The 27,193-nt window shown below is 52.9% G+C and overlaps 3 protein-coding genes across 4 annotated transcripts; 1 reads left to right on the plus strand and 2 right to left on the minus strand.

Moving 5' to 3' along the window:
- Positions 1-1,020: 1,020 nt before the first annotated feature.
- PRPF31 (pre-mRNA processing factor 31) lies at positions 1,021-15,476 on the minus strand. 2 transcript variants are annotated; one of them, XM_012770822.3, is made up of 14 exons: positions 15,424-15,476; positions 14,511-14,695; positions 14,331-14,391; positions 12,316-12,399; positions 11,612-11,709; positions 10,619-10,725; positions 10,172-10,341; positions 7,871-8,028; positions 5,582-5,671; positions 3,760-3,887; positions 3,586-3,658; positions 2,793-2,921; positions 2,615-2,713; positions 1,021-1,459 (listed from the first exon to the last, which is right to left on the minus strand). In XM_012770822.3, exons 2-14 carry the CDS (start codon positions 14,685-14,687, stop codon positions 1,334-1,336), a joined length of 1,500 nt encoding a protein of 499 aa, XP_012626276.1. In that variant the 5' UTR covers positions 14,688-14,695; positions 15,424-15,476; the 3' UTR covers positions 1,021-1,333. The 2 variants fall into 2 exon arrangements, with proteins under 2 accessions (XP_012626276.1, XP_012626275.1); XM_012770821.3 differs by having other exon boundaries at positions 15,362-15,441.
- Positions 15,477-15,508: 32 nt separating this feature from the next.
- On the plus strand, positions 15,509-23,288 carry TFPT (TCF3 fusion partner). Its single transcript, XM_012770835.2, has 6 exons — positions 15,509-15,936; positions 16,537-16,795; positions 18,967-19,037; positions 22,295-22,364; positions 22,447-22,665; positions 23,141-23,288. The coding sequence occupies exons 1-6, from the start codon at positions 15,914-15,916 to the stop codon at positions 23,258-23,260; spliced, it is 762 nt and encodes a 253-aa protein (XP_012626289.1). The 5' UTR covers positions 15,509-15,913; the 3' UTR covers positions 23,261-23,288.
- Positions 23,289-23,330: 42 nt separating this feature from the next.
- On the minus strand, positions 23,331-26,101 carry NDUFA3 (NADH:ubiquinone oxidoreductase subunit A3). The gene is made up of 4 exons (XM_012770838.2): positions 25,956-26,101; positions 25,658-25,732; positions 23,862-23,939; positions 23,331-23,487 (listed from the first exon to the last, which is right to left on the minus strand). The coding sequence occupies exons 1-4, from the start codon at positions 25,963-25,965 to the stop codon at positions 23,396-23,398; spliced, it is 255 nt and encodes an 84-aa protein (XP_012626292.1). The 5' UTR covers positions 25,966-26,101; the 3' UTR covers positions 23,331-23,395.
- Positions 26,102-27,193: the final 1,092 nt, after the last annotated feature.

Consider the following 27,193-nt stretch of genomic DNA (forward strand, 5'->3'; position numbering starts at 1 on the left):
AAGAGATTCAGAGATTGCAGCTGAGGTCCAGAGATAGGATTTAAGGAGGGACTGGGATCCAGAGACAGAGTGGTGATGGGGGAGGCCCAGAGAGGGCAACAAAGAGCAGGATCTCACGGACAGGACTCAGGAAGCCAGAAAGACCCAGGTAGAAAGCATGAGCTGAAGGGAGGGAGAGAGGGAAAGATGGAGACTGCAGGCATGATCCTCCCACCACTGCTGCTGCTTGTCTTCATAGTATCTCTCTTGGGTAACTAAGAGGAGCCCTGACCTAACCTAGCAGATCAGGTGACTAGGCCCCCTCCTTAGTATCTCTGTAAAGCCCAGCCCCAGAGCAGAGTGAATGGGAGCTCTGGAGTTGTTCTTCCTTAACCTTTCCAGGGAAGCCATGGTTTCATGCCACCCTGCTGGGACTGCTCACACACTTCCCTCACCTGGAATACCTCCCTCCCCACCCACCTCCAACCCCCCACTGCAGGCCACATTCCCCCCCAGCCCAAGTGAAGACAGCCCTGGCTGAGCCCCAATTCCTAAGACAGTTCCTGGAGGGCAGGGGGTGGGTGGGAAATGTGCTCCTTTTGCCCACCTGGCAGGAACTGTTACAGCAATTAGTGAAGCCTTCCTGATCCACCCTTGTCAGGGCTTGGCACAAACCCCAACAAACATTGGCTTAAAAAAACAACAGGACCCAGTCATTAGACCCCTACAGCGAGCTCCTGGTGTAGGTATGGAAGACTGGAAAGGTGAGGCCACTTGCCTGAGGTACCAAACAATTCAGATCAGCCTGCAATGAGAGCTGGGGCTTTTAGTGGCCACATCACTTGGGTATCAAAGTGACTGATGTTCTCCAAGGGGGTGGGAGAGGATTTTCCTCTTCCTGGGGTCCCATGACAAGGAAGTGATGGGGCAAGGTCTGGGTTCAGATAATAACTGGATCAGAACTGCAAGCTTTTTTCCCAAAAACCCATAGCTTTGATTCCTCCAGCTGCCCCGAGTGCTTGAAAATGACCACTCCCCAAGGACAGATCTTAAGAATGTGATTTTAATTGTATTCTTTCCCAAAAAAAGCATCTCCTTTCCCCCCAAAAAAATCATTTTAATTGTATTCTTTCCAAAAAAAAGCATCACAAGGCATGATGAAAACTTCCTCTGCCCCCAAAATGGGGTAGTGATCTTGGTGCTGGGGGAGGCCTGCCTGGATGGTCCCAGCACTGGGGCAGACAGCGGGGCAGGTTCTCCTGCCAGAACCTCCCAGCCCCAAGCCCAATCCCTTCACAAGGACTAGGCCTCAGTGTCCCTTTAGTGGGTACCCACCCTGAGCACACACAGACACTCAGGTGGACATGATGCCGCTCTTCTCGCCCTTGACCTTGAGGAATTCAGCCATGCTGGAGAAGTACTTCTGGTTGGCCTCAGCTACCTTCTTCTCTGCTGCTTGTGGGTTCACAATCTCCAGGCCCTGCGGGGTGGGGGAGGGGGGTGATGGATCGGGTGGGAAGACAGCCCCTTCCTGATGGTCCTCAGGCTTCAGGGGGACATGGGGATAGTCTGCCTGTTCTGAGTCTCCCCTGCCTTGGGAGATTCTGACTCAATGGGTCCGGGTGGGGGGCGGTGGAGAAGGGGACCAGGGCAGCTGGATTTTTACAAGTTCCCAGGTGATGCTAAAAACACTAATGTTTGAGAACAGACAATCCTCCCCAGTTTCTGGGTAAGGAAACTTCGTCCCAGAGGGCAGTGGCTGGCCTGAGGTCCCAGCACAAATCATACCAAGACCGATAACCGACAATCCTAACTGGGGCTGGTTGCTGACACGTGGCTGGCACCGCTCTAAACATTCCCAAGGCAGTAATCCTGACCTCACGGAGACCCTCCCTGGCTGCTCAGAAACCCCACCTCCCCTGCCCCTCCCTCCCGTTCCTCCCTGGCACTCAGTGCCTTCTGCTACACAGGACATTCTACTTATCTGTCTGTGTCTGTACCCTGCTACCCACGCGCTCTGCGAGGGTAAGACTTGTCTTTTGTTTATGCTTTATCCCCAGAGCCTAGAGCAGCGCTTAGCACTCAGTAGGTGCTCAACAGATACTTGCTGACTGACTGAATGAGCTCACTGATGCCTCACACCATCACGGTGTAGACTCGCCCTATCCTGCGGATGAGTAAACTGAGGCGCACACAGGTGTGGTGACTGCCATGCTCCAGGCCGCTCACCGCTGGCTGGGCAGGGGCCTGGGCCCAGTGTGATGTCCAAGCCCATCTAACTGGGAGCTTGCTCTGGTGGGGCCCCGAGGTCACTCCAGCCACTCTGGCCATTTTGAACACGAGGACCTAGAGGCTGAAAGGGGTTGTAACCTGCTCAAGGTCACACACAGAGTCACTGGATTCCTGATTCTCAAGCCAGCCCACGCTCATGACTGCTGCTGCTCTTGTCACTGCTAGCCTGTGCCAGGAGCTGCCTCAGCCCTTACTGTGCCTTGTCGACACCACCTCCTCGACAACTCTGAGGGGCCATTTACCATGGGCCTGCTTCACAGGAAGAGGGGAGGGTGCTTTGACAGGGCCACCTGGAGGGCCAGGGAGCAGAGCCAGACCCCAGCAAGGCCCAGCCATACCGTACCTGGAGCGGGGTGAAGGCCACGCTGGAGGCCGTTCCTGAGGAGCGGTCGCGGATGGTGGACTTCCCGCCGTACACCACACTCTGCTTCTGCAGGGTCCGCTGTGGGAGGGGACAGGGAGGCTGTGACCTGGGCTTACCTGGTCCTTGTGTCCATCAGGCCCCCAGTCCTGGCTCATACCTGCAGTGTCTTAGAGATCCTGGCCTTGGTGGCCTCGTTCACCTGTGTCTGCCGCACACGCCCACTGCCTGACTTGCCCAGGTGGCCCAGGCTGAAGCCCAGGTCCTCTTGGTAGGCGTCCTCCTCGATCTGGGGGGAGGAGAGGCGTCCTGCAGTTACACTGCTGGGACCCACCAGCCACTTGGGCACCCACTCAACCAGCTGCAAGCCTAGCAGCCACTGGTTAACTGGTTTCACGGCCACCCACACAGGTACCCACTCAGGCTGGCTGGGGCCTAAGGGCCCACCCAGCATGGTGGTGATGCTGGGGACCCCTGAAGAGTTGGGTCTCTGGGCTCAAAGCTGAGAGGCCCATTTCCTCCTTTGCATATGTGTTGAGGGATATCAAGAACTGGGACCTGTTTCACCAATGAGGTGGATCTGAGCTAGTTCTTGTAGGACCAACAGGATGATGCTTGGATAACATGAGACTGGCCATGCAGCAAGGCGGGACTGGCCAAGGAGCCTGGGTGGATGGGAAGCTGTGGGCTCTGAGTTAGAGAAACAGGCCAGAGCAGCCGCCTCTGAGGGATATAAAGGTCACTTTGGGGATGGATGGATGGGGAGGGGAGAGAGCAGAGGCTGGAGGACCAGGGAGAAGGCTGGGCAATGCCCCAGATCTGAGCTGGGGTCACAGGATGCAGAGGGAATGTGGCAGGAGGCAGAAGGGGCAGGATTTGGGGGCTGTGGGAGTCGGGGAGAGGGTGGGAGGACCTCCAACATTCCCGAGCTGGCAGGGTGGCGGGGGTCTGACCTCGCCGAAGCTCATGCGGTTGGCCTGCTTCCGGATCTCAGTCAGCCCCAGCCGCTCCTTCATCTTGCGGTACCTGGGGACAGGAGGGCAGGGGGCACCAGGGAGTCAGCTGGGAGGGCACCCGGCCTCTTCCTTTCCTGGCCCTCACCCCGGCCAACCCCCAGGGTCCCTCACCTGCGGCCGCCTCGCTTCTTCCGCTGCCCATCCAGGGGCGCAGGCAGCGGCTTCACCTGCTTCACGGGTGGCGGCTCCTGCCACTTGTCAAATTTGCGCTCGATCTCATCCTTCAGTTCATAACCCACCTGGGGAGGGGCAAGGGGGAGGTCCTGCAGCCACAGACGTGGGCCACCCGCCTAGGCCTCCTGTGTCCATCATCCTCCTTTGTCCACCCAAGCTCAGCGCCCACCCCTCAGCTCACTCCTTCCCCCTTAGCCCTGGAGTATCTCGTCCGCTCTCTGTGTTCTAAGTTCTATCTACGACCTGATGCCTCAAACTTGTATCTCTTCAGGTTCAGACCTCTCCTCCGGGTTCTGCACCTTGTGAACAGCTGTCTCCTTGACATGGGGATCACTAACAGGCCCCTCAAATGTACAAGGGCCAAGCAGCATTCCCGCTCCTTTCCCCAGCCTCTGCCCTCACTCTCCGTGTCAGCAAACGGCTGCCCAAGACTCCCCTTTCTCTCCCACACCGCAGATCCCAGCAGGCTCAGGCTCTTCCTTAAGAATGAACCCCAAATCGGTCCCTAATTTGTTCTCTTTTGGCCCCCAAAAGTTCTCCTACAGGATGCACATTATCTTCTCTGGACACCACCAGGGCCTCCCCTCTCTCCCCACCGAGGCTCGCTGCACTCCAGCCTCAGGGCCTCTGCAGGGACCATTCCCTCTACTTGGAATACTCTTCCCCAAGGATCCACAAGACTCATTCCCTAACTCCAACCAGGTCTCTGTTAAAACTTCTCCTCAGAGGAGCCCTCCCTGACATCCCACTTAAATCAGCACCTGACCTCCCTTGCCATCCTGATCCCCTTTATCTTTCTCGGCGTCTACTTGGCCCTGCTGGACACACCACAGATTCCACTTGTTTACTGTCCCCTCACCATGGCCCCAGCCTGAACGTACACACCATGGCGGCAGGGCTTTCGTCTGTGCTACTCACGCTGGTGAGCGCTGCTGGTCCCCAGCACCCAGACCAGCACTGATGGGGAGAGAGGGAGAGGAGAGACTGAACATCTGAACGCTGTGCCAGGCTGGGCGCTTGGGAAACAGTTCACAAGACATGGCTACTTTCCTGAGTCCATCTACCAAGGACAGAAGTCAACTGAATACTTATTTGAATAATATCCCCTGCTGGTAGAGGGGATAGATCCTGGTGTGGAGGCAAAATAATGCCCCCTCAATACCGCCCCCCAAAGAATGTCCATGTTCTAATTCCCAGGACCTGGGAATGTCACCTCACACAGAAAAAGGGACTTTGCAGATGTGAAAAGGTTAAGGACTGTGAGATGGGGAGATTATTCCAGATGATCAGCGTAGGCTCAATATAATTGCATGCGTCCTTAAAATAGAGGCAGAGAAGGAGATGTGAAGACAGAGGCAGAGTCAGGGAGGCAACTGGAGAGGCCACACGGATGGCTGCAAAGATGGAGGAAGGGCCATGAGCCAGGGAGTGCTGGCCGCCTCCCGGAGCTGGAAAAGGCTGGGGAACAGATTCTGCCTGAGAGCCTCCAGGAGGAGTGACACCCTGACCTTAAGACCAGCGAATCTCATTTTGGACTTCCGATCTACAGGACCATGGTAAACCCGAGCTGTCACTACGTTTGTGCTAACTTGCTACAGCAGCTCTCGGAAACCCACACGCTGGGGAAGGGGAGATGCAGACGGGCACCCCGCCTCTGCCCTGTTAGGACAGCACGCATTCGGGCTAGGTTCCCTGCGATGGCTCTGCCCATGAAAGTCCCAGACTCACAGGGACTGACTGACTCCCGGCCACCCCTCACCTTTCCTTCCGAGCTCTCATGGAAACTGTCCACGCGGGCTGCCAGCGTGCACTTGGCAGCCACCAGCCTGGCTGCTTTCCGCCGGAGATCCTGCAGCAATGCAAAACGGGGTGGAGTCTGTGAGCCAGCCAGATGCACAGGGGTAAGGACCCGGCAAACCAGCCACTTCTCATGAGGGGCTGGCTCTACCCAGGGTCCCAGGAAGGGGGCTTTACATACATGGGCTCATCTCCTCCTCCCAACAGGCTCGGGGGGTGCACACTCTTATCCCCCATTTCACAGAAAGGCCAAGGATGATGGTGGAGAGCAGAGCCTCTGGCCCAGGCCGTGCTGGCTGGTTAGTTGCAGAGCCCAGATAAGGATGACTGTAAAACACGCTGACGATGAGAACAGGTACAATCACGGAAACACCAACATGAGAATGCCCCCAGGGCACATTACAGATCTCAGCCCATGCTAAGTAAGCCCTTCGGATCATCTCATCAAATATTCAAACATGAGGCTGGTGTGATCACTGTCCCCACTTTACAGATGTGGAAGCGGAGGTTCCAAGTCATGTGGCCAGGGAGACAGATGTGGCAGGTGATGGAGCCAGGCTTCTATTCCAAGCTGCCACCATGTCTAGCTAATTTTTCTATTTTTGGTAGAGATGGGGTCTCGCTCTTGCTGAGGCTGGTCTCAAACTCTTGGACTCAAGCAATCTTCCCACCTCGGCCTCCCAAAGTGCTGGGATTACAGATGTGAGCCACCATACCCAGACATCAACCACTTATTCTAATAATAAATTATGATCAATGTTTTCTCTTTACCTACTTTTAAAAACTGCAAACTTGACAACTTAATTTCACTACTCTAAATGGGAGATTATTAAATAATAAACACATAAGCATATAGTGATTAAAATAAAAAATCCATCGGCTGGGTTCAGTGGCTTACACCTGTGGTCCCAGCACTTTGCGGGGCTGGGGTGGGAGGATTGCCTAAGTCCAGGAGTTTGAGACCAGCCTGAGTGACATAGCAGGACCTCCCATCTCCACTAAAAAGAATTTAAAAAAATAGCTAGGTGTGGTGGTACACACCTGTAGTCTGAACTCTTTGGGGGCCTGAGGCAGGAGGATCACTTGAGCATAGGGGTTTGAAGTTGCTGTGAGCTGTGATTGCACTCCTGCACTCTGGCCTGGGTGACAGAGTAAGACCTTGTCTCTATTAAAAAAAAAAAAAAAAAAATCCATCTTTGTGTCACTGAAATCCATGGTCTGTGCCACTAACGGGAGGTGGCCCATGTTCTAGGAGACACCAAAAGGGTGCATGTAAAACCCACAGGCACGAGACTGAATTAGTAATAATAATACTGAATATAACAATAAAAGTAATAAAATTAGCAGCAGTTATGTGTGGCAAAGAATTTAACCTTGCCCAAGAACAGGTGTAGCCCCTGCCATGGGCACCTGGGCGGTGGTCTGTCGGCCTGGGGCCCTGGGCTAGGCAGATAGATGGTCACAATGTGGTTTAGTGTGGGGGAGCTGGCCATACAGAAAAGACCAACCCTGCAATTTGGGGTGGGGCCTGTGCTACAGGACGTTAGTTGACCCGAAGACTGAGATCAGCTGCACGTGCAAATCAATCGAGTCTATGCAGCTGAGCCCCAGTGAGGACGCTGAACGCTGAAGCTCAGGTGAGCGTCCCTGGCTGGTGATCTGTGCATGTTGTCACACATCAATGCTGGGAGGGTACAGTGTCCTGATTGTGGAAGCTCTGAGACTGGTAACCTCTCTTGGACCCTTCCTATGTCTCCCTCCTCCTGGCTGATGTTAATCTGTACCCTATCCTTGTAATAAACCACCACCCCGAGCACAGCAGCTCTCAGTGAGTTCTAGGAGTCGTTCCAGTGAGTTATTGAACCTGAGGGTGGTTTGGGGAACCCCCCCGGAACTTGCACGCTAACCCTGCTTCCCTTGTTATGTGCTAGGCATGATGGATAAGTGCTTGGTATACTTCGAGCCTTCATGTCAACCTCATGTAGCAGATACCGTTCTCCCCGTTTTACAAAGGAGACTGAGGCACAAAAGAGCTCACGCCTCTTGCGTGAGGTAACCCGATTGGTGAATGGTGCTTCCCGAGCCCCAGCCCCAGAGCTTGCCCGCTCCTGGCTCTCATGCCCCATGCTCCCCTGACCTCCAGGCTCCTGTGCCAGGGGAGGGGTGGGGGTGACCTGCTCAGGCTGTTTGGGGCTCAGCAGAAGCCACCACAGGAGCTGGGCGGCTGAGGGGGACGATGCGTTGGGCTCACCGGGGGCAGCGACTGCACGATGTCGCTGTGGTAGATGTAGCCGGTGTGGGGCAGCACTGAGGTAGACGAAAAGCCGGACAGCGTCTTGCGCTGGGCCCCAAGCAGCATGATGTTGCAGGCGGGCATCTTGGAGAGGTTGGTCAGGCCGCCGGCCACACCTGCAGCCGGAGGGAGGGGAGAGGTCAGGAGAAACTGTCAGGGGCATTGGACTGGGGGCTCGCCACATGTTGTGCACCTTTAGGTGAGGTTCTTGGCCCTGCCAGGAAGGGCTGACCTGTCTATTCCACTGAGGGGGATATTGGAAGGGGGCTCAGGGAGGGAAGCCAAGATGCTTGAGGGCGCACAGTAAAGAAGTGGCCCAACAGGGAGCTGACCCAAAGTCTGTGCTGAGCCACACTGCCCCGTTCTGGAGATCACATCTGTGTGTTTTGGAACCGTTTTCACCAAACCAGGAGCTCCTAACAGCAGGCCCTGCATGTGGTTCACCTTTGGGTTTCCAGCGAGCTTGTTTACGGCTGGCACAGGGGAGAGGACAAGGAGCTACAGGTTAAGTGTCATTGCCACTGAGGGGGGGTGGCTGTGTGCCAGGCCTTGGGCTGGGTCTTCCAAAGATTAGGTAAATTGTCTCAGACAAAGAAATTTCTCAAGTAAGCTTCCAACATAGGCTATCTGGGTGGCTTCAGGGCAGTCACAGGGGTCCTCAGAGGTGGGAGGCAGAAGAGCCAGAGTCAGAGTGATGTGTGAGAGGACTTTAAGATGGTGGAAGGGGCCATGAGCCAAGGAATGCAGGCACCTCTAGGAGCACGAAAAGGCAAGAAAAGAGATTCTCCTTAGAACTCCACAAGCAAACACAGCCTGCTGACACCTTGATTTTAGCACAGTGAGTGCTAAACATCTGACCTCTAGAACCAGAGGATAATATGTTATCACCTAACATATTTCTATTTCTCCATAAGCAGAAATGTGTTACACCTATTTCTACATAAGTTGAAATGTGTTACAGCAGCGATAGGAAATGAACATCCCCCCCAATCACCACTAGGGAAAATGAGGCATGTGAAATCACTTGCCCAAGAATGTGAGGTCAGTTGGGGAGGGAAGAGAGCCAGGATCCACATCCAGGTCTATCCTGCCCCAAAACCATTTCTTTCTATTCTGCAACTCGGCACACACCTTCTACTTGAGGCAGCTATTAGGGCCTAACCTGTTCCTTCAAAATTAATACGTTGAAGTCCTAACTCCCCACACCTCAGAATGTGACCATATTTGGAAAAGGATCTTTAACCCTTTGCACTCACTTGCTTTTTTCTTGATTCCTTTATTCTACTCAGGATTTAATTTTTTAAATACCCCAGATTTTACAAAGTGTGGCAGTAGAATAAAAAACTGGAGTTTCTTTTCATACAAACTTATTTGGATTTTTTTATATTTCAAATTATTGATACATTCAAAGAGTAATTTTAATCTCTATAACTTTTGCTAATAACCGTGTCGAGTCACACTTGACATCCGAGTGCAAAGGGTTAAAGAAGTGATTAAGTTAAAATGAGGTCCTTGGGGCAGGCCCTCATGTAATCTGACTGGTGTCCTTATGTGAAGAGATTAGGACACAGATGTGAAGACACAGGGAGAAGACGCCACCTGCGAGCCTAGGTTAGAGGCCTCAGGAGAAACCAACCCTGCCGCCAGCTTGATCTCAGACTTCCAGACTCCTGAATTGTGAGAAAATAAGCATCTGATGTTTGAGTGCCCAGTCTGCGGCACTTTGTTACGGCAGCCCTAGCAGCCTAATACAGGTGCTTTACCAAACTCCCCTTGGAAGTCTTTTTTGGTGGGAGGGGAGGAGTCCAAGGGGACACTATGAGACTGTAAGAGGGCTCCTGAGAAGGAGGGGACCCATCATTTAATCCCAACACACTGCCAGGATTAGTGTCCCCATCTTGCAGAGAAAACTGAGGCTCAAAGAGCCAATTTTACTAGTCCCAGACTGCCCTGTGGGTCCAAGGTAGAGCTAGGAGCTACCCAGATCTATCAACCTTTCCTGTGGCCACACTGCCTCCTTCCTTTACAGCCTGCCAGGCCCCAGTCTTGCCGAGGACTCAGGGACTGAGGATATTAACCCTTCCTCTGTGTCTGTGTCTGTGTCTGTGCTAGGCTGGTTGACTTCTGTGATCTCCAGGGACAGGGTGCTAGGGCCCAGGTGCCAAACTCCCCATGTTAGAGAAAAAGGACATGGCTTCCCCCAGGTCACGCAGCACATCAGCAGACCCCAGCCTGTGGGACACGTCCCTGGGGCCTCACCCATGATCTTGGCGGCCGTGGACGCTCCGATGATGATGGACAGGTTGGGCGCGATGAAGGACATGCGAGACTCCACATACTCATAGATGCGGTGCTTGGAAGCATTCAGCTCGAGGGCCATGTCGCAGGCCTCCTCCAGCCGCTCCAGCTCCTCCTCCGACAGCTGCTGCCTGTAGGAGTGGACAGGCCCTGTCTGCCTGGTGCCCGGCCCCACCTCTCAGTGCCCTGTGTGTGTGTGTGTGTGTGTGTGTGTGTGTGTACGCACACATGCCTGTGCACATATTTTTGTAGCTTCAAGACAGGGCGATCCCAAGTCCTACTAGCCCGGGGGCCTGGATGCAGAGGCTGCTGGGAACTCCAGCTCTCAGCCACCCCTGTCACAGCCGGCCCATTCTGGTCCTTGTCAGGCCTGAGGCAGGCCTTGCACCTCCCCTGTGGGGTACCTACCCCTGGGTGGTGGACGCAGTGACACTGACGACCATGATAGTGGCGTTGGTCAGGATCTGCTGCAGGTTCTCGTTGTTTTTGCATTTGTCCAGGCTGTTGCCCAGCTCCTGGGGGTGAGAACAGAAGGGATGGGAAGCATCGGAACCCAGGAAGGCTCTAGAACCTCTCCTGCCCCAGCACCTACTTGGGTCTCCAGGAAGTCACGGTCTGGACACTGGGTCCTCTCCGGTCTCCTACCCGTTCCAAGAACTTCACTGCCCAAAGCATGAGCACTGTCTTCTCTGCTCTGGCTGACTCGGAAATGGAGCCCAAGTGGAGTGGCCAGCTGGGAAGACCTGCTGCCCTGATAAAGCTCCCAGCCCACACCAAGTCAGAGCACAGGTCTGACAGCCCTGCTTCCCTGCATGGACCTCCTCGACCACCGTCCTAATCTCCTGTTTTCCTGGACACATGCAGGGACCTCCTCCTCTCCTTGCCTTCACTTGTGCCTGCCCCTCTCTTTTCAATCCTCCCTCTGCTTTCCAGTAAGATACAAAGCCTTAAAGGGTCAATGTGATCCAACCTCTTCAACTTCACCTCCTTCCACTTGCTCACTTCCTCCTAGCTTGTTCGCTTCTCAGGCTCTTTGCACTCAGATGACTCCTTCCCCTGAATCATTGCATGGCTGCCCCCATGTCAGCCTTCAGATTTCCACCTGAATGTCACCTGCTTCGACCACAGTGGAGCAGTTCAGGTCAGGCCAGCAGGGAACCTCTCTCAGGAGCCCAGGGGGAGGAGGAGGAAGGGAGCCATGAGAAAGCCCTCTCCAGGCTCCCCCCAACCCTTGCTGAGCAAGTAGGAGCAGCTGAGCCTCTGTTCACACCTCATTATTCCCAGACCTTGAGGCTCTTGGAGTGGGGGTCTGAGGACAGGCCCTGCCTCCCCCTTCACACTAGTGGGGTCGGTTGAGAAGTCTCAGTTCTTGCCGAGCTCCCCACCATTCTCTCCACTCACCTTGACTGTGCGGATGTAATCTAGTGCGTTGGGGACCAAGGACTCCAGTTCAGGGAACCTCTTCGAGTACTTATCCCGGATAAACTTATGGATGATGTCTAGGGTGGAGAGGAAGGGCGAGTGTCCAGTGAGACAGGAGGCAGACTCTGCTGTTGTCCCCAGTATCCATTTCTCCTCCTTCCTTTAGTAAACAAACCCCCGAATTGTAGCCTGGCACATGGACACCCAGTATAAAGGCTATGTTTCCCGGCTGTCCTTAATGCTAGCTGTGGCCACATGAGTTAGTTCTGTCTACAAGATGTGAGCTGAAATAACATGTTCTTCAAGAAAAGAACCATGCCCTCCTCTTCCCTCCCCGCCATGTTCCCTGGTGGGAATGTGGAGGTGATACCTAGAGGTAGGGCAGTCACCTTGTACCATGAAAATGGTGGCGGATGAACAAGATGGAAAGAGCCTGGGCCCTATAAGTGGTCGAGCTGCTACACTAGGCCCAGACTGCTCATTCAGACTTCCACATAAAAGGAAAATGCATTTCTTTCTTATTTAAGCCACTCCAGGATGGCAGCTAAACCTGCATTTGACCTTATACAATAATATTATGAGGACTTGGGGGCAGGACTCTGAGAAAGGCCAGTGGGGAAGGTGAAGGAGGGCGCGAGGGACACCCCTCAGGGCTGTCTCCACCAGCCTCTCCCAGCACTCACTCAGCTCGTTCTCAATCTCCACAGTTAGGTTGTTGGCATCCACGATGACCCGGTACTCAGGGGCTGCCTCCACTGGTCCCATCACTGTGAGGGTGAGAAGCAGCCTATGTGTGAGTCTGTGTCTAAAGACCTACCCCCCGGGTCCTGCAGCTGGGAGACTGAGGATGCTGCTGGAGGGGGGCCAGGAAGGAGGGGCACGAGCATAAATAAGGGGACAGGCTGACATGTCTGTAAATGTCCCCTGGATCCGTGTTCCTTTCTCTGATTTCTTCCCGTCGTCTGTGCTCCAGGCCAGTCTACACTTGACCCCATCCTTCCCTAAAACTAAACCTGCCTGTCGCTCCCCACACCCCAGAGCTAATGACCAAATTCCCTCGACTGACATTCAAGGCCTTCCAAAAGACTGGAAGTGCTGCAAGGATAAGTGCTATGTCTGTGTTTCCAGCTCTGGCACCCAGAACAGCACCCAGCACTCTGGAATTGCTCACTTGCTATCTGCTGACTGACCAGCTCTGCAGTCTGGCCTCTCCCTGTACTCCCTGTTTTATTACACTCCAGCCATAAAGCACAGATTATAGTGCCCTGACCACCTGAGGCTGTTCACACCTCCTGGCCTTTGTATATGCTGTTTCATCCCCTTGGAACATTCCTTTCTCATGTCTGTGCTTTAATAATAATAAGGGTATTGATGATGATGATGATGATGATGATGATGGTATTACCATCAGTAGTAGTAGCAGTCAACACATATAGGACTTACCCTTGAGTCAGATGCTGTTCTAAGTGTGATACAGGTATTTACTTACTCATCCTCAACCACCCAGGAGGGTACCCATTAAATTAGACCAATTTTTCAGAAAAAGAAATGAAGGGCATTGCCTGATGTCACAGAAGCCAGTAGATAGCAGAGCTGAGATCTGACTCCAGGTAAAGTGGCTTTAGAGTCTGTGTTCCTTTTTTAAGAGATGGAGTCTCACTATGTTGCTGGTCTTGAACTCCTGGGCTCAAGTAATCCTCCCACCTCAGCCTCCCAAGTAGCCACTGCACTTGGCTTAGTGTCTATGTTCTTAACCCTGATGCTCAAAAGCCTTTATAAGTGCTTAAGACTCACATGTTGACTAAGAATCCTTCACTCCCTTTCTGAAAGGGTCAGATGCCTCCTCTGCATTCCCATGGCACTTGTGCCACCTCCGTTACACACAGATTGCCACAAGGTTTTGAAATGGTTCATGTCCACTCTCCAACCAGACACCAAGTGTGATCGGATCTGACTCAATCCCTGGGACTGGCCTAAATATCAAGAAATATCGCTTTTTGTGGGTTCTCACAGCTCTCTGAATCAAGAATTTCTTCAGCCTGGCATTTGGAACCCTGTAGGATTTGTCACATTCCTGAGCCTGCCCTTGCACTCCTGCTGTGTGAGGCTCTGGGCATGCCATTTTCTTTCTCTGGGCTCCTTCCACCCCTTCTTTGCTCGGTATTTGTATTCCTGCTCCAGAGTCCAATTCAGGTATCAATTCTTCCCTCACCCCTAAGCTGGAAGTGAGAAAAGTGTTAGGTGATACTTTAATAATTGTGTGATCATTTTATATGGTTACTTGGTCTTTACCAAATGATACCAGTTTTCCATTCACAGTAGTGATTTACTTATTTCTTAGGCAAATTTGAGGAAAAAAATTTGTGATTCAAAAAATGTTAAATACGATAAGTGGTTTACAGACAAACGTGACAAAAACCCTGTAAGTGGTCATGTGAATCACCAAAGTTTGGGAAACCCTGAGATAAATCCTATCACAATTTAGTAAGTGCTCAGCACAGAGTAAGGACTTAAGAAGCGTCAGCTTTATAATGCAATATATTTTGAGGGGAGAAGGGGTCTGGGTTGAGATGGAAAAAAAGAATAGAGCCCTGGAAAAGGCTGAGATGAGTTGCATACAACTTTGGAAGGCACAAGTAGCAAAAGAACCAAGGAGCCCCACAGGAGAACAGATAGGGAGGGGAAGAGTAGAATGTACCTTCTGAAGCTTTGGCTTGCTTGCTGATATACTCCTCAATCTTCATCATAATCTCAGCAAACTGTAAGGGAAGGAAAGTACAGTCAGAACCCAGGACACTTCAAAAAGAAGACCTGCTGCCCATATCACGTCCTTCTAGGAGCTTCCATTTATAGCCCTGTGTGCCTCATGACCTCTTACCATCTTGCTGTCCCATAGCTTGGCGATACTCTTGACTGAATCCCCGGAAAGATCCAGTTGTGTCTCCTCCTGCACATCCTCGATGGCTGGCTCCTCTTCTTCCTCTCCATAGCTTCCTCCTTCCTCCTCTTCTGCTGCCTCTTCTAGGTCAGCTAAGAGCTCATCTGCCAGAGACATCCCAAGGCCTGTGGGAGGGATAGCAGGGTTCCCTAAAACCTTGCCCTGACCAAGTCCCTCACGGGGAGAGCCTTCTTCCCCAAAAGGCCCTGGTTCTTCCTCATCAACCCCACTAGCATGCAGGCTCCTCAAGGACAGGTACTTTGGTGCTCTGTTCACTGAGGTATCTCCAGCTCCTACCCAGGCAAGACACAGCACACACCTCCAACCATCACCTTGCTAAGGCTTACCAACTTTTTCCCATCCCTAGGTGTTCCTGTAACCACTTCTCCTCTGCCTAAAATGGTTCTTCTCCACACCCTTTACTAGCCCACCCCTCCTCAGCCTTCAGCTCTCATATTCCACCTCCTCGACCTACACACTCCACTCCAGGCCTGAGGAGGTTGCTTCGTGATGCACGCCCCGCATGCCTGTGTGTCCACTCTATCTAAGACACTTCACATATTTGAGGTTAATTTATTTGATTAGGCCTGCCTCGCAGGCATCAATCAAAGCTCGAAGAAGGCAGGGAACAATTTTTGCTCCTGCCATATCCCTAGGTCCATACCACCGTAGGAACATGTGAATACCTTTGGGTAACCAACCTATGAAGGTCCGTCTTTCTCCTTACAAATTTCCTCCCCTAAACCCAGGGGTATGGCCTCCCAGCCTGCCCTCCTCTCCATCACACTCACCTCCTCTCTCCCTGCACAACGGTTTCTAGAAAACAAGCTTCCCAAGAGCGGTCGTCGCTTACCGATGACGTCTCATAGTCGCGTCTCACAGAGACAAAACTGCTCTCTGATTGGCCACCGCTCCTCCCGTTCCTGGACGCGTTTCGAACAACAACTTTATTAGAACCTGCGCTAGACGGAGAAGCGGTAAGCAGGAGAGCGGAGAGGGGACTTACCGGACTCACTGCCCACCGTGGACTGAGCCTGCTAAGCGGAGAGTCGCAGTCGCTGGACGACGGGGTGTTGAGACAAGCGTAAAGACCGTGGCAACTCAGACAACTGGTGGCGGCATTAGAAGGGAAAACAAGGCCTTTAAGCCGGGATTGGGGTAGAAGTGGGGTGGGAGGAAGTGAAGGCGGAAACAGGAAACTACAACTCCCAGGAGGCCTAGCGCTGAGTCCCGGCGTCCTCGGCCGCGAAGCCTGATGGGACAGGTAGTTTTCTGAACAGCTTAATCTAGAGGTTTAAGAGGTTGGAAGTTCTGAGACCTGGTGCGCCCGAAGCAGGAGAGAGATGGAACTGGAGCAAAGAGAGGGGTAAGTGGCTGAGCCTTTGTGAAAAACTGCGAAACCCAAAAGACATTGCAACTGTATACTGCGTAACCATCTGAGCTTTTACCCTGAGGGCTGATGGGGATTGTAGTTCATGCAACTGCTTTGCCTTAGAGCCCTTCAGGGACTGGGGTCTGTACTGGAGCATCCTGTGAGAAGAGAAGGCTAGGGGTCTGGACTCCTGGATCTGACAGACAAGGAGGTTGGAGCATGGACTCCTGGGTCGGAGTGAGGGGTTAGGGCTTGGACTCCCCTGAATTCTTGGGGAGGAATGGCTTAGGTCTGGATCCTGGGAGGAGGGCGTTAGGGCTTGAACTCTTGTGGGGGCTGGGAAGGAAGGGCTGGGGGCCTAGACTCCAGGATCTGAGATAGGAGGGATTGGGGACCCGGAATCCTGGGTCTGAGGGAGGAGGGGCTGGAAGCCTGAACCCCTGGGTCTGAGGGAAGAAGGACTGGGGGCTAGACCCGTGGGTCTGAAGGACGAGGGGCTGGAGGCCTGATCCTGGGTCTGAGGGTTTTGATTCTTGGGTCTGGAGGAGGAAAGGGTCTCGGGGCCAGGAATCCAGGGTCCTTTCTCCCTCTCAGGACCATGGCAGCTGTGGGCTTTGACGAGTTCTCAGCGCCGCCGGGCTCAGAGTTGGCGCTGCCTCCCCTTTTTGGTGGTCACATCCTGGAGAGTGAGCTAGAGACAGAAGTGGAGTTTGTGTCCGGTGGTTTGGGCAGCTCAGGGCTCCGGGAGCGAGATGAAGAGGAAGAGGCAGCCCGGGGTCGGAGGAGGCGCCAGCGGGAACTAAATCGCAGAAAGTACCAGGCACTAGGTCGACGCTGCCGGGAGATCGAGCAGGTAGGTGAGTTCGGATTCCCCCGTTTTGGAGTCCCGTGCACTAAATCACCACCCACTCCCAATCTCAGTCTGTGCACATGCCCAGCACTCCTTGGCTAGCTAAATGAATCTTTCATTTTTATTTATTCACTATTCATTTATTTAGCATCCATTACGTGTCTGGCCCTTTGCCAGGCCCTTGGAGAGCCATCTCCTCTGGAGCTTCCCTGACTACCCAGATCAGCTCTCTGATGTCTCACAGGTGCCTCTCATGCACGTCACTGATCACAGGTCACAGCCCAAGCTCTTCAAACCTCCTATATCCCTGCCATGAGTCACTCTTCAAGTCGAGTCCTTTCTGCCTCTTGAATATCCTTTGAATCTTTCTTCTCCTCCCCTCCCCCCCCCCCCATCCCCATGGCTGCTGCCCTAGACTCAGATTGTCTGGGCTGAATGCTTGTATTAGTGAGAACAGGGATGGAGCAGTAGGTAGGGCCCAGGCAGGCCAGGAACACCAGGGCAATAAGTTTGAATTTTTTTGTTTGTTTGTTTTCCTTGAGAGTGAGGGGGAGTCCTTGAAGGGTTTCGAACAGGGGATGGATCAGGTCTGGATGCTTGAAAGACTCTCTGGAGATTGTTGTATCAGTGTGCCAGGGCTGCCAAAACAAAGTATCACAGACTGGGTGGCTCAACAACAGAAATCTATGGTCTCACAGTTCTGGAGGCTGAAAGTCCAAGATCAAGGCTGTTGGCAGCATTGGTTCCTTCTAAGAGTTGCGAGAGAGGATGTGCTCCAGGCCTGTCCCCTGACTTCTGGTGGCATGTTGGCCATATTTGGCATGTAAATCTTCACCCTGATCTCTGCCTTCTTCACCTGGCATTCTCCGTGTGTGTGTCTGTCCCAATTTCCCCTTATAAGGGCATCAGTCATATTGGAGCAGGGCCCACCCCAGTGACCTCATTTTAACTTGATTACCTCTGTAAAGACCCTAGCTCCAAATAAGGTCCCACTCTAAGGTACTGGGGGTTTGGACTCCAACACATGTTTTAGGGGGACACAACTCAACCTGTAACAGTGGCGCTGGAGTGTTCTGGAAGGGGGGAGGCTGCAGGCCAAAAGCCTGGGGATGTATTCCAAACCCTGTTTAACAGGTGGACACCCAGGCCCAAAGGGACTCAATTTAAGCCTATGCTCCAAATCCACCCCCTTAGGAATGGATTATCCACATTTTGCAAATGCAGAAACCCAAAGCTCAGAGAGGTTAAGTAATTTGCCCAAGTGCACACAGCTGAGAAGTGGCACAGCTGAGATCTGCACCCAGGTCTTTCTGATCCAGGAGCATCATGGGCTTCAGCCACTGTCCTAGGCTCCCTATTTGGCTGAGTCACATCTTTCTCATGTCTAGGCTGGGGTCCTCAGAAACTGCAGGGGCTGTTCCCTTAGCATGGCTTGCTTTCCTCCTGGCTGTCACTCATTTGTCCCCTTCTCATCATCATAGGTCTTCTCTGTGGGCTTTATCTAAAGAAGCCACCTCCTCCCCTAATCTCTAGCATATCTGTCTGTTTGGTGTCCCCCAAGCACTTATTAGTGTGCAAAATCATTTGTTCAAATACTCATTGAGGAGCTATGTGCCAGGCTCTGGTCAAGGCACTGGGGATACAGGCCCAAGTCACTGTCCTTGTGGAGTTCATGCTCTGCCTGGGGAGGCGACAATAAGCAAAATAAGCAAACAGGATGTATCCTATCTCATGAGATGAGCATTATAAGGCAAAATAAAGCTGTGGAGAGTGGATGGGTGGGTAGGCTTCTGGAATTGGGGAGGGGGTATTGCAGCTTAACAGGAGGTCAGGTGGATTCTCTGAGCGGGTGATAGTTCAGCTAAGACTCTAGGAAGTGGGGCAGCAAGCTGTACAAATCACCAGGGCAGAGTGGCTCAAGCAGAGAGGACGGCATGCAGAAAGCCCCATACCGAGGGTGCTCAGGTTCAGGCATCTGCTTGGGGCCAGCATGACTGGAAGGGATGGGAAGTTGGGAAGGAGGAGATGAAGTAGGGCTTCAGGCCATGGGATGGTCTTGGCCAGTTTCCCCAGAGCCTAGTACATAGATGGTGTACTGTCAACCATCTGTTGACTAAATGAATGGAGAGTGAATGGCATCCAGTTGACTTCTGTTTTCTTCCCCCTTCCTGCAGGTGAATGAGCGGGTCTTGAACAGGCTCCACCAAGTGCAAAGGATAACTCGGAGACTTCAGCAGGAGCGGAGGTAACCTCTTCCACACCCACTCTGGGCCTGTGAGCCTCTGCTCCCAAACGTTCCCACCACCTCTTGCCATCTCGCCCTATCTTTACCATCTGCCAGATCCTCACAGGCCACAAGGAGGAGAGGCTGGAGATGAGGGTGGGGTCTGAGGGAAAGAGGGAAGAGGAGTGGAATTGGGTCTCGGAAGAGAGAGCTGACCCCTGGGACTAGGGGCTGGTCTCAAACTCCTGGGTTCAAGCGATCCTCCTGCCTCAGCCTCCTGTGTAGCTAGGACTACAGGTATGTGCCACCAAACCCAGCCTGTAAGCACCTTTTCTTTGCTGTGCAACACTGAGCAAGCACTGTCCCCTCTGAGCCAGTTACCTATCAACTAAGGGCAACACCAGTATCACAAGGCTGCTGGGAGAGTTAAACTGTAACTCACAGATAGTGAGCTTAGATCAGAGCTTCCTACCATGTGCCTCATGTCACCACAATGAGAAGGGGTGAGCCCTGCAGCCTGCCCTGGCTGGATTTGATGCCGACCTCACCACTCGCTGTGTCCCCACCCTAGCAAATGGAACAGGCCTTATGATGAAGGGCTCCACGAAGCTGAGTCCCCTGAGTCCCTGAGATGAAGATCTCATCTCAGTCCCCAGCTCACTTGCCTTGGTGCATCTGACCCAGTGGATGTGCCCTCTTCCTTGGAGCACTTTTCTCGGTGTCCTGCTTACCCAGCAGCCTGGGTTTCCCCTGCATCCCGGGCTGTTCCTTGGCCGCCTCTGCGAGTTCATGCTCCTTTCCCCCACCCTGAAACCTGCAGCTCCCCAGGGCTCAGCCTTGGATCCTCTTCTATCTGTACCTACACTGCCCAGCATGGTAGCCACCAGCCTCAGGTGGAAATTTTCATTTAAATTTAATTAATTGAAATTAAAAAATTTAAATCGTTAAATTTTAATTCACTAAAATGAAATTAAACATTTAGTTCCTAAGTGGCTCTTGTCACACAAGGGCTGTTAGCTACAGGTGGCAGTTGATACTGAAATCAGTTAAAACAAAGTGCAACTAAAAATTCAGTTCCTAGAGTCACACTGGCCACATTTTATGTTTTCTGTAGCCACCAAAAAGTATAAATGAAATAAAGAGCTCAGTGTGTCACTCTTGCCACAGCCAAGTGCTCAGTAATAGCCACAGGTGGCCAGTGGCTGCCAACCGGGACAGCAGACACGGAACACTTCTGTCCTCACCGCAAGTTCAACTGGACCATGCTGGTCAACCTCCTGGTCCCTGGTTTTAAAGGTCACCTGAGTGCAGCTGACTTCTGTATTCTATCCACAGCTCTCCTCTGAACTCTCTATTCCCTTTGTCGTCTGCCTGGGGACACTGACTCTTGTTATCTGTTATGCTTCCAAAACTAACCCTGATCTTTCCCCCAAATGTACTCTGAATCAGTGAATGCACCCCTCCCGCAATTGCTTGGAACCCTTTGCTTATTTCTCTCTATTCCACATGGAATCCACCGGAACTCTACACTCACAGTATACCCAGAGCCCCACGTCTTCTCATGCCTCCACTGCCTCCAACCTGGGCCAAAGAACACAGCCTTACCTGGATTGCTGCTCTCTCTCTGGTTTCCCTGTCTCTCCCTTATCCAAGTTTCCTCTTAAAACAGCCTGGGTGACCCCATCCCCTGCTATTTTGCCTATTTGCACTGTTAGCCAAGATTTTATTTTACAGCAGGATCAAGGAGAGTTTATGGAAGGGATCCATGGCTTCTGTGGTTAAAACATCAAAGAGTTGACAAACATCCGCACGTGGTAAACTTGTGTCAATAATTCAGTACAGATTGGTCAGGATAATTATGCTTTCTGAGCTCTGTACCTGGAGCCCAGCCCAATGGTTCTCAGAGTGTGGGTCCTGGACCAGCAACATCAGTGCCACCTGGGGTCTTGCTACAAATGCAAGTTTTCAGGCCCCCAGACCTGTTGTATCTGAAATTCGGGACTAGTCCTTCTAAAATGTAGCACAGACCAAGTCTTCCTCTGCTCAGAACCCTGTAGTACCGCCCACTTGACTGAGTAAGCAGCTGACAAGGCCCTACAGCAGAGGGGCCATCACCCCACTTCCTTGCTCTCAGGGCACCTGCATTGCCGTGCATCCTGCCAGAGTGTCCTTCCTTCTGCCACACCCTCACCCTCAGTGAGGCCTCCCCCACCATCCTTTTCAAGTTCCAGACCAGATGCCCTCTGCCTTCTTCCAGCTTTCTGACCTATTATGTTTTCTTGATTTGCTTACTGTGTCTCCCCTGCAGCCCTGAGTCCCATAAGCACAGGAACCCTTGTTTTGTCCCCTGATGGGTCCTCAGCACCTGGAACAGTGTCTGGTGCAGGGCAGGTGCTCCATAGATATTTGTGGCATGAGAGATTGTAAAATGCTCCACCCAGGCTCTGGGACAGAGGAAGCATTCAACCAATGAGAACTTTATGAAAAAAGAACCTAGAAGCAGGGAAGAGGGGGAGAGGAGAGGGCAGTGTCAGTAAGAGGTGAGGTCACCAGTAGGAGTGTTCTGCGCTCACCTTTTAGTTATCAATAAAAATTATAACTTACTTTTGAGTGCTTACTAAGTGCCAATATCCTGTCAAGTACTTAAGAGAAATCATAATTTGCAGTCAAACTTCTGCACTAATGATAATCTGTATTTGCAGCTGCTCCCCAGCGCTAGCATCACCGCTCAGCTCACCTCAGATCATCAGGCATTAGAGTCTCATAAGGAGCCGCAACCTAGATCCCTCGCATGCGCAGTCTACAGTAGGGTTCCAGCTCCTATGAGCATGTAATGCCGCTGCTGATCTGACAGGAGGCAGTGACACAAGTGATGGGAAGCAGCTGTAAATACAGATGAAGCTTCACTCACTTGCCCACCACTCACCTCCTGCTATGCAGCCTGGTTCCTAACAGACCATGGTCCAGTACTGGGCCATGGCCCAGGAGTTGGGGACTGCAGATCTAGGTGACATGTCACTACAGTAGCACCCAGCCCAGTCAAGGTGGTCTATTTACTGAGCAGGAAACTAAGGCTCAGAAAGTTCACTTTGTCTTGCTCAAGGTCCCACTAGCTGGTCAAATGCTCAGTTTCCAGGCCTCTCAGACTGACTCCACAGCTCTGAACCTTCTGGGTCGAGGACAGCTTTGACTTCAGGTGGAGTGAGAGCTAAGCTCTGTCATCCGTCCCTTTTCCCCAGCTGGTAGAAGAAGAGAATTTATTCCATTTCTCTGAGCAGGTTCCTCATGAGAGTGCTGGACTCCTACGGGGATGATTACCGGGCCAGCCAGTTTACCATCGTGCTGGAGGTGAGTGCTGGCTTTCCATGCAGGTTGGGGGAACCAGGAACCCAAGGCATGACCGTCACCTGCCTCCCCCTCCACCCACCAGGACGAGGGCAGCCAGGGCACAGATGCCCCCACCCCAGGCAATGCTGAGAATGAGCCTCCAGAGAAGGAGGGACTGTCCCCGCCCAGAAGGACTCCCATACCCCCAGAACCCAGCAGCCCGGCCCCCGGTGAGGGGCCCAGCGGGCGTAAGAGGCGGCGAGCACCACGGGACGGACGCCGAGCAGGAGCTGCGCTGACTCCAGAGCTGGCCCCAGTGCAGGTGGGAGAGGGGCGCCCAGGGCGGAGGCGGCGTCAGGGCTCCAGGTTTCTCCTGGGTTTTGCTGCTGTGCCATGAGGGGCCCGACGTGCGAGAGAGAGCTGGAGAAAGGAGGTGAAGCAGGAAGGGTCGGAGGAGTCCTGGGGTTGGGCAGGGAAGGAGAAGGGTTGGAAAAAGTCAGGCAAAGGCTTGGATAGAAAAGGAGGCAAAGTTGGAAAGGGAAAGAAGACCTCAAGGGGAGAAACATAACTGGAGAAGGCTGGAGTAGAGGAGGATCGGAGAAAATGGCGTGGAAAAGGCGGTGAGCAAGGGGAAAGTCAAAAAACGTTTGGACTTGGGAATACTGGGATCGCCTCTGAGGTACACAGAGGAAGTTGCCTGGCCTGGGAAAGCAAGAATGGCAAGGCTGATGAGCAATTTCTAGATTCCGAGGCCTATTCCTTATCTTGTTACTTACCGTATTTCTTATTTCCCCCAGATTAAGGTCGAGGAAGATTTTGGCTTCGAAGCAGATGAGGCCCTGGATTCCAGTTGGGTTTCTCGGGGGCCAGATAAACTGCTGCCCTACCCCACCCTAGCCAGCCCACCCTTTGACTGACCCACCAATAAACTGCCCCCAGCACTCACCTTGGTACTGTCTACTGTTCCCACCTCTAATCACACACAGCTCAGGTTTTCACATTTTTATTGGGGGTCATGGGGAGGAAAAGCCTCCTTCCGTAGGTGGAGGTGCTCACAGGTTCTTCAGCCACTCCAAGCTTGGGCCCTGGGGGTCCTGGGGGTGGCTGGGCACGTCAGGCATGTTCCCATCATCTCGGACGGGCACTGTGGGACAGGAGGGTGGGCACTGAGACCAGCAGATCTCCAAGGCCCTGGAAAGAGCTGGTCTGTCAGTTTATATACAGAGAGGGAAACAGGACCCCAGGGAGAGATGAGAGAGAAAGAGAGTAAAGGTCAGAGAATCACTAATGCAAAGAGAAGCAGGGAAGATGAGAGACCTAGAGACAGGGAGGGAGAGTAAGCACAAAAACAGAATAGTATGTGAATTGTATCTCAATTTAAAAAATTGGATAGGGAAAAGATCCAGATGCCAGCGCTGAATCTCTGATCCCTGCTTAGGAAAGAACTGCCCATTACTGCCCCTCCCCCAGCACAGAATCCAGGCCTATCTCAGCCAGCCTTGCCTGGCCCCTACTCACCTGGGTAGTTGTAGGGCGTGGCCTTGTTGATCATGATAGAGTACTTCATGTAGGGGCTGATCGGGGGCAAAATTACAGCTGTGGAGAGACACAGGGTTGAGGCCCAGGGGAAAGTGGCTGGGGTTGGGGGAGAGGAGGGCAGAACCTGAGGTCAGGTGCATTAGGGGAGGGAGCAGAGGAGCCAGCACCTCCACGAGGATCCTTTGCTCTGTGGGGAACCCTATTTATAGGTAGAAGCGTTTAAAACTTTTTTGGAGGGGTAGGTGGAGAAAGGGGCGGGAGCCCAGCATATAGATACGTCTGGCCAATAGGCAGAGAGGAGGGGGCAAATGCCAATCATGGAATGAATGCATCTGAATGTAGGATCATCATGGAACATCCCAGGGGAGTGTCTTGGGAATATTCCGGAAGAATAAAGACTTTCAAACTAGGGGAGAGAAAGCTGCACAAACAACAGTCACTTGATGAGTTACAGTCCTTATGGTCCCTCTTGGTTGGGAGCTGGCAGTCCTGGGGGGTTGGGTAGGGTGCATAAAAGGAATGTTCTGGCCGGGAGTGGTGGCTCACGCCTATAATCCCAGCACTCTGGGAGGCTGAGGCAGGCGGATTGCTCGAGATCAGGAGTTCGAAATGAGCCTGAGCAAGAGCGAGACCCCGTCTCTACTATAAATAGAAAGAAATTAATTGGCCAACTAATATATATAGAAAAAATTAGCCGGGCATGGTGGCGCATGCCTGTAGTCCCAGCTACTCAGGAGGCTGAGGCAGGAGGATCACTTGAGCCCAGGAGTTTGAGGTTGCTGTGAGCTAGGCTGATGCCCTGGCACTCACTCTAGCCCAGGCAACAAAGCAAGACTCTGTCTCAAAAAAAATTAAATAAATAAATAAAATAAAAGGAATGTTCTAGGCTAGCACTGTCCAATAAAAAGATAAGGGCCATATATGTAATTTTATATTTTCTAGTAGCCACATTAATTTTAACAAGTATTTAAATTGGTATATCCAAAACATTATCATTTTGACATATATGCAACAAAAAATTCTTGATAGTTTACATACTTTCTGTCATATTAAGTTTTTGAAATCCAGTGTCTTGTACTACCTCAATTCCTACTGGTCCCACTTCAAGTGCTCAGTAGCCAGGTGTGGCTGCCATACTGGACAAGTGTTCTAGAACCTTACCCAGTGGATGGCCAGCAGAGTGGCAGTACTGGCAGAATACCAGGCCCCACCCAGACCTACAGAATCAGAACCTACATTTTATCATTTATCGCAAGGGATTCCAATGCACGTTAAAATTTGAGCAGCACGTTCCACAGCAAAGGTTCTCAATCAAGGAGGCACATTAGCACCATGGGGGATTTTCACAAGGTACAGATTCCCCAGCCCCACCTCCAACCCAAACAACTCAGTTCAATATCTAGGGGGTGCGGGACGATGACAGGGAAGAAAATGTGGACGTTACTTATTTAGTGCTCAGTGTTTATGATGCACAACCAGGATTCAGAACCTCTCCCTTAGAGGGATTAAGGGCGTCTTGGGTAGGTGTGTATGGGGCGGGGAAGGCTGGGGGTGGGTGGTGGTGGAGAAATTATGTTTGGGATGGGGGTAGACGAGGGGACGTCGTGGGGGTGCGGACACACTGGTGGAGGCCCAGAACGTTGAGAGCAGCGACGAGGCTCGGGGGGTACAAGACGGAGAGAGAGTGGGGGCTGATGGAGTGTTGGTGAGGGGTGGTGGGACCTCGTGGGGCACGGGGTGGACAATGCAAATTCGCGCCTGAGACACTCACGCACCGAGGCCCGCGACGGCGAAGGACACGACCAGCACCGGCTCCTTGTCCCAAGCATTCTTGAGGAAGGCGGCGATTCCTGGAGGGTGGGCGGGAGGTTCACCCGTGCAAGGGCTGCCCGCAGTGACCTCTAACCTTCTCGTACTACCCTCGCCCTGCAGAAGCCCCCTCGAGACTTCTGCGTCCCCCTCCAGAACAGACCCCACCGCCTCCACGAGTACTCCACTCCGCCTTAGCCCGGGGGCTGCCCGGGGGTTCCCGGAACTACCCGCACCCCGCGCGCCGGCGACGCCAGCACTTACTTGAGGTCATCTTGGTCTCCGCGGCAGCAGCAAGGACGCGTACGACTCTGGGAACTGTGGTCCCTGCGCGCAAAGCTCCGCTTCCTGGCTCGCGCGTGCGCCCTGGAATAGAAGTGCTGAGACGGAAGAATGACGCGGAGGACTCTGGGAACTGTGGTCCTAGCGCGTGAGCCTCCGCTTCCCGGGTCGCGCGTGCGCCCTGGAGGAGAAGCGCAGAGACGGAAGGAGGACGCGGAGGACTCTGGGAACTGTGGTCCCTGCGCGCAAAGCTCCGCTTCCCGGCTCGCGCGTGCGCCCTGGAGGAGAAGCGCAGAGATGAAAGGAGGACGCGGAGGACTCTGGGAGCTGTGGTCCCTGCGCGCAAAGCTCCGCTTCCCGGCTCGCGCGTGCGCCCTGGAGTAGAAGTGCTGAGACGGAAGAAGGACGCGGAGGACTCTGGGAACTGTGGTCCTAGCGCGCGAGCCTCCGCTTCCCGGGTCGCTCGTGCGCCCTGGAGGAGAAGCGCAGAGACGGAAGGAGGACGCGGAGGACTCTGGGAGCTGTGGTCCCTGCGTGCTAGGCCACCGCTGTTGGAGTCTGCGCGTGCGCACTGGCCCAGAAGCGAAGTCCGAGGCAATGGCGAGAAATTAGGCGGTGGTCCCAGTTTGCGGGGAGCCTGATTTGCACATCTACCCATGTTCTCCTTTCTCTCTCAGCCTGGAAGTTGCTCCAGTTGCTCCGGAGGAGCAAATTCCAGCCCTCCTACTGCGGCCCTCCTAAGGCAGAATAAAATAGTCCCCATTTTATAGTTTATTTATGAAATCCCACTTTACACGTAAAGAAACTGAGGCCCAGAGGTGAATGAATGACCTATCATTTGAGGTCAGCATTAGCTCGTTGTGGAAGCGCTAGTTCTCATTCCAGATGGGTGAGGAGACTTCTGTGGGCTGTCACAGTGCCCTATGTTACCGCCCTTATAGCTCAGATCCCCTTTTTAAAAAACCAATCTGACCTGACCTGGTCTGGATCTTTCAGTCAAAGTGGTAACTGTTTGAGGGCAGTAACGGGGCATGAGTCCTCTCTGTGCCACCAGCATCACGCAGCAGGGAGCTGGCATATAATAGGTGCTAATTTTTTTTTAAGTTGAATTACTGTGCACCACAGGTTATGACTGCCCCCACCCCCAACTTTTTCCACAGCACCATAGGACTATGACACACTCACCCAGGGCCCCACCTCGCTCCTTTCTTCCGATAACA

Source organism: Microcebus murinus, chromosome 32 (genome assembly GCF_040939455.1).
Source record: "Microcebus murinus isolate Inina chromosome 32, M.murinus_Inina_mat1.0, whole genome shotgun sequence".
NCBI lineage: Eukaryota > Metazoa > Chordata > Mammalia > Primates > Cheirogaleidae > Microcebus > Microcebus murinus.

Bases quoted from the DNA above. Each gene is read 5' to 3' on its own strand.
- PRPF31 (XM_012770822.3), bottom strand. From the start codon at position 14,687: ATGTCTCTGGCAGATGAGCTCTTAGCTGACCTAGAAGAGGCAGCAGAA. The intron at 12,400-14,330 runs GTACATTCTACT...TCACCCTCACAG, and splicing joins GCAAGCCAAAGCTTCAGAAG to TGATGGGACCAGTGGAGGCA. The intron at 8,029-10,171 runs GTGAGGCCCCAG...CTCCGGCTGCAG, and splicing joins CACGGCCGCCAAGATCATGG to GTGTGGCCGGCGGCCTGACC.
- TFPT (XM_012770835.2), top strand. From the start codon at position 15,914: ATGGAACTGGAGCAAAGAGAGGG. The intron at 19,038-22,294 runs GTAACCTCTTCC...TTCTCTGAGCAG, and splicing joins AGACTTCAGCAGGAGCGGAG to GTTCCTCATGAGAGTGCTGG. The intron at 22,666-23,140 runs GTGGGAGAGGGG...TATTTCCCCCAG, and splicing joins CAGAGCTGGCCCCAGTGCAG to ATTAAGGTCGAGGAAGATTT.
- NDUFA3 (XM_012770838.2), bottom strand. The intron at 23,940-25,657 runs GTGCGTGAGTGT...GTCTCTCCACAG, and splicing joins CTTCGCCGTCGCGGGCCTCG to CTGTAATTTTGCCCCCGATC. The intron at 23,488-23,861 runs GTGAGTAGGGGC...CCTGTCCCACAG, and splicing joins CACGCCCTACAACTACCCAG to TGCCCGTCCGAGATGATGGG.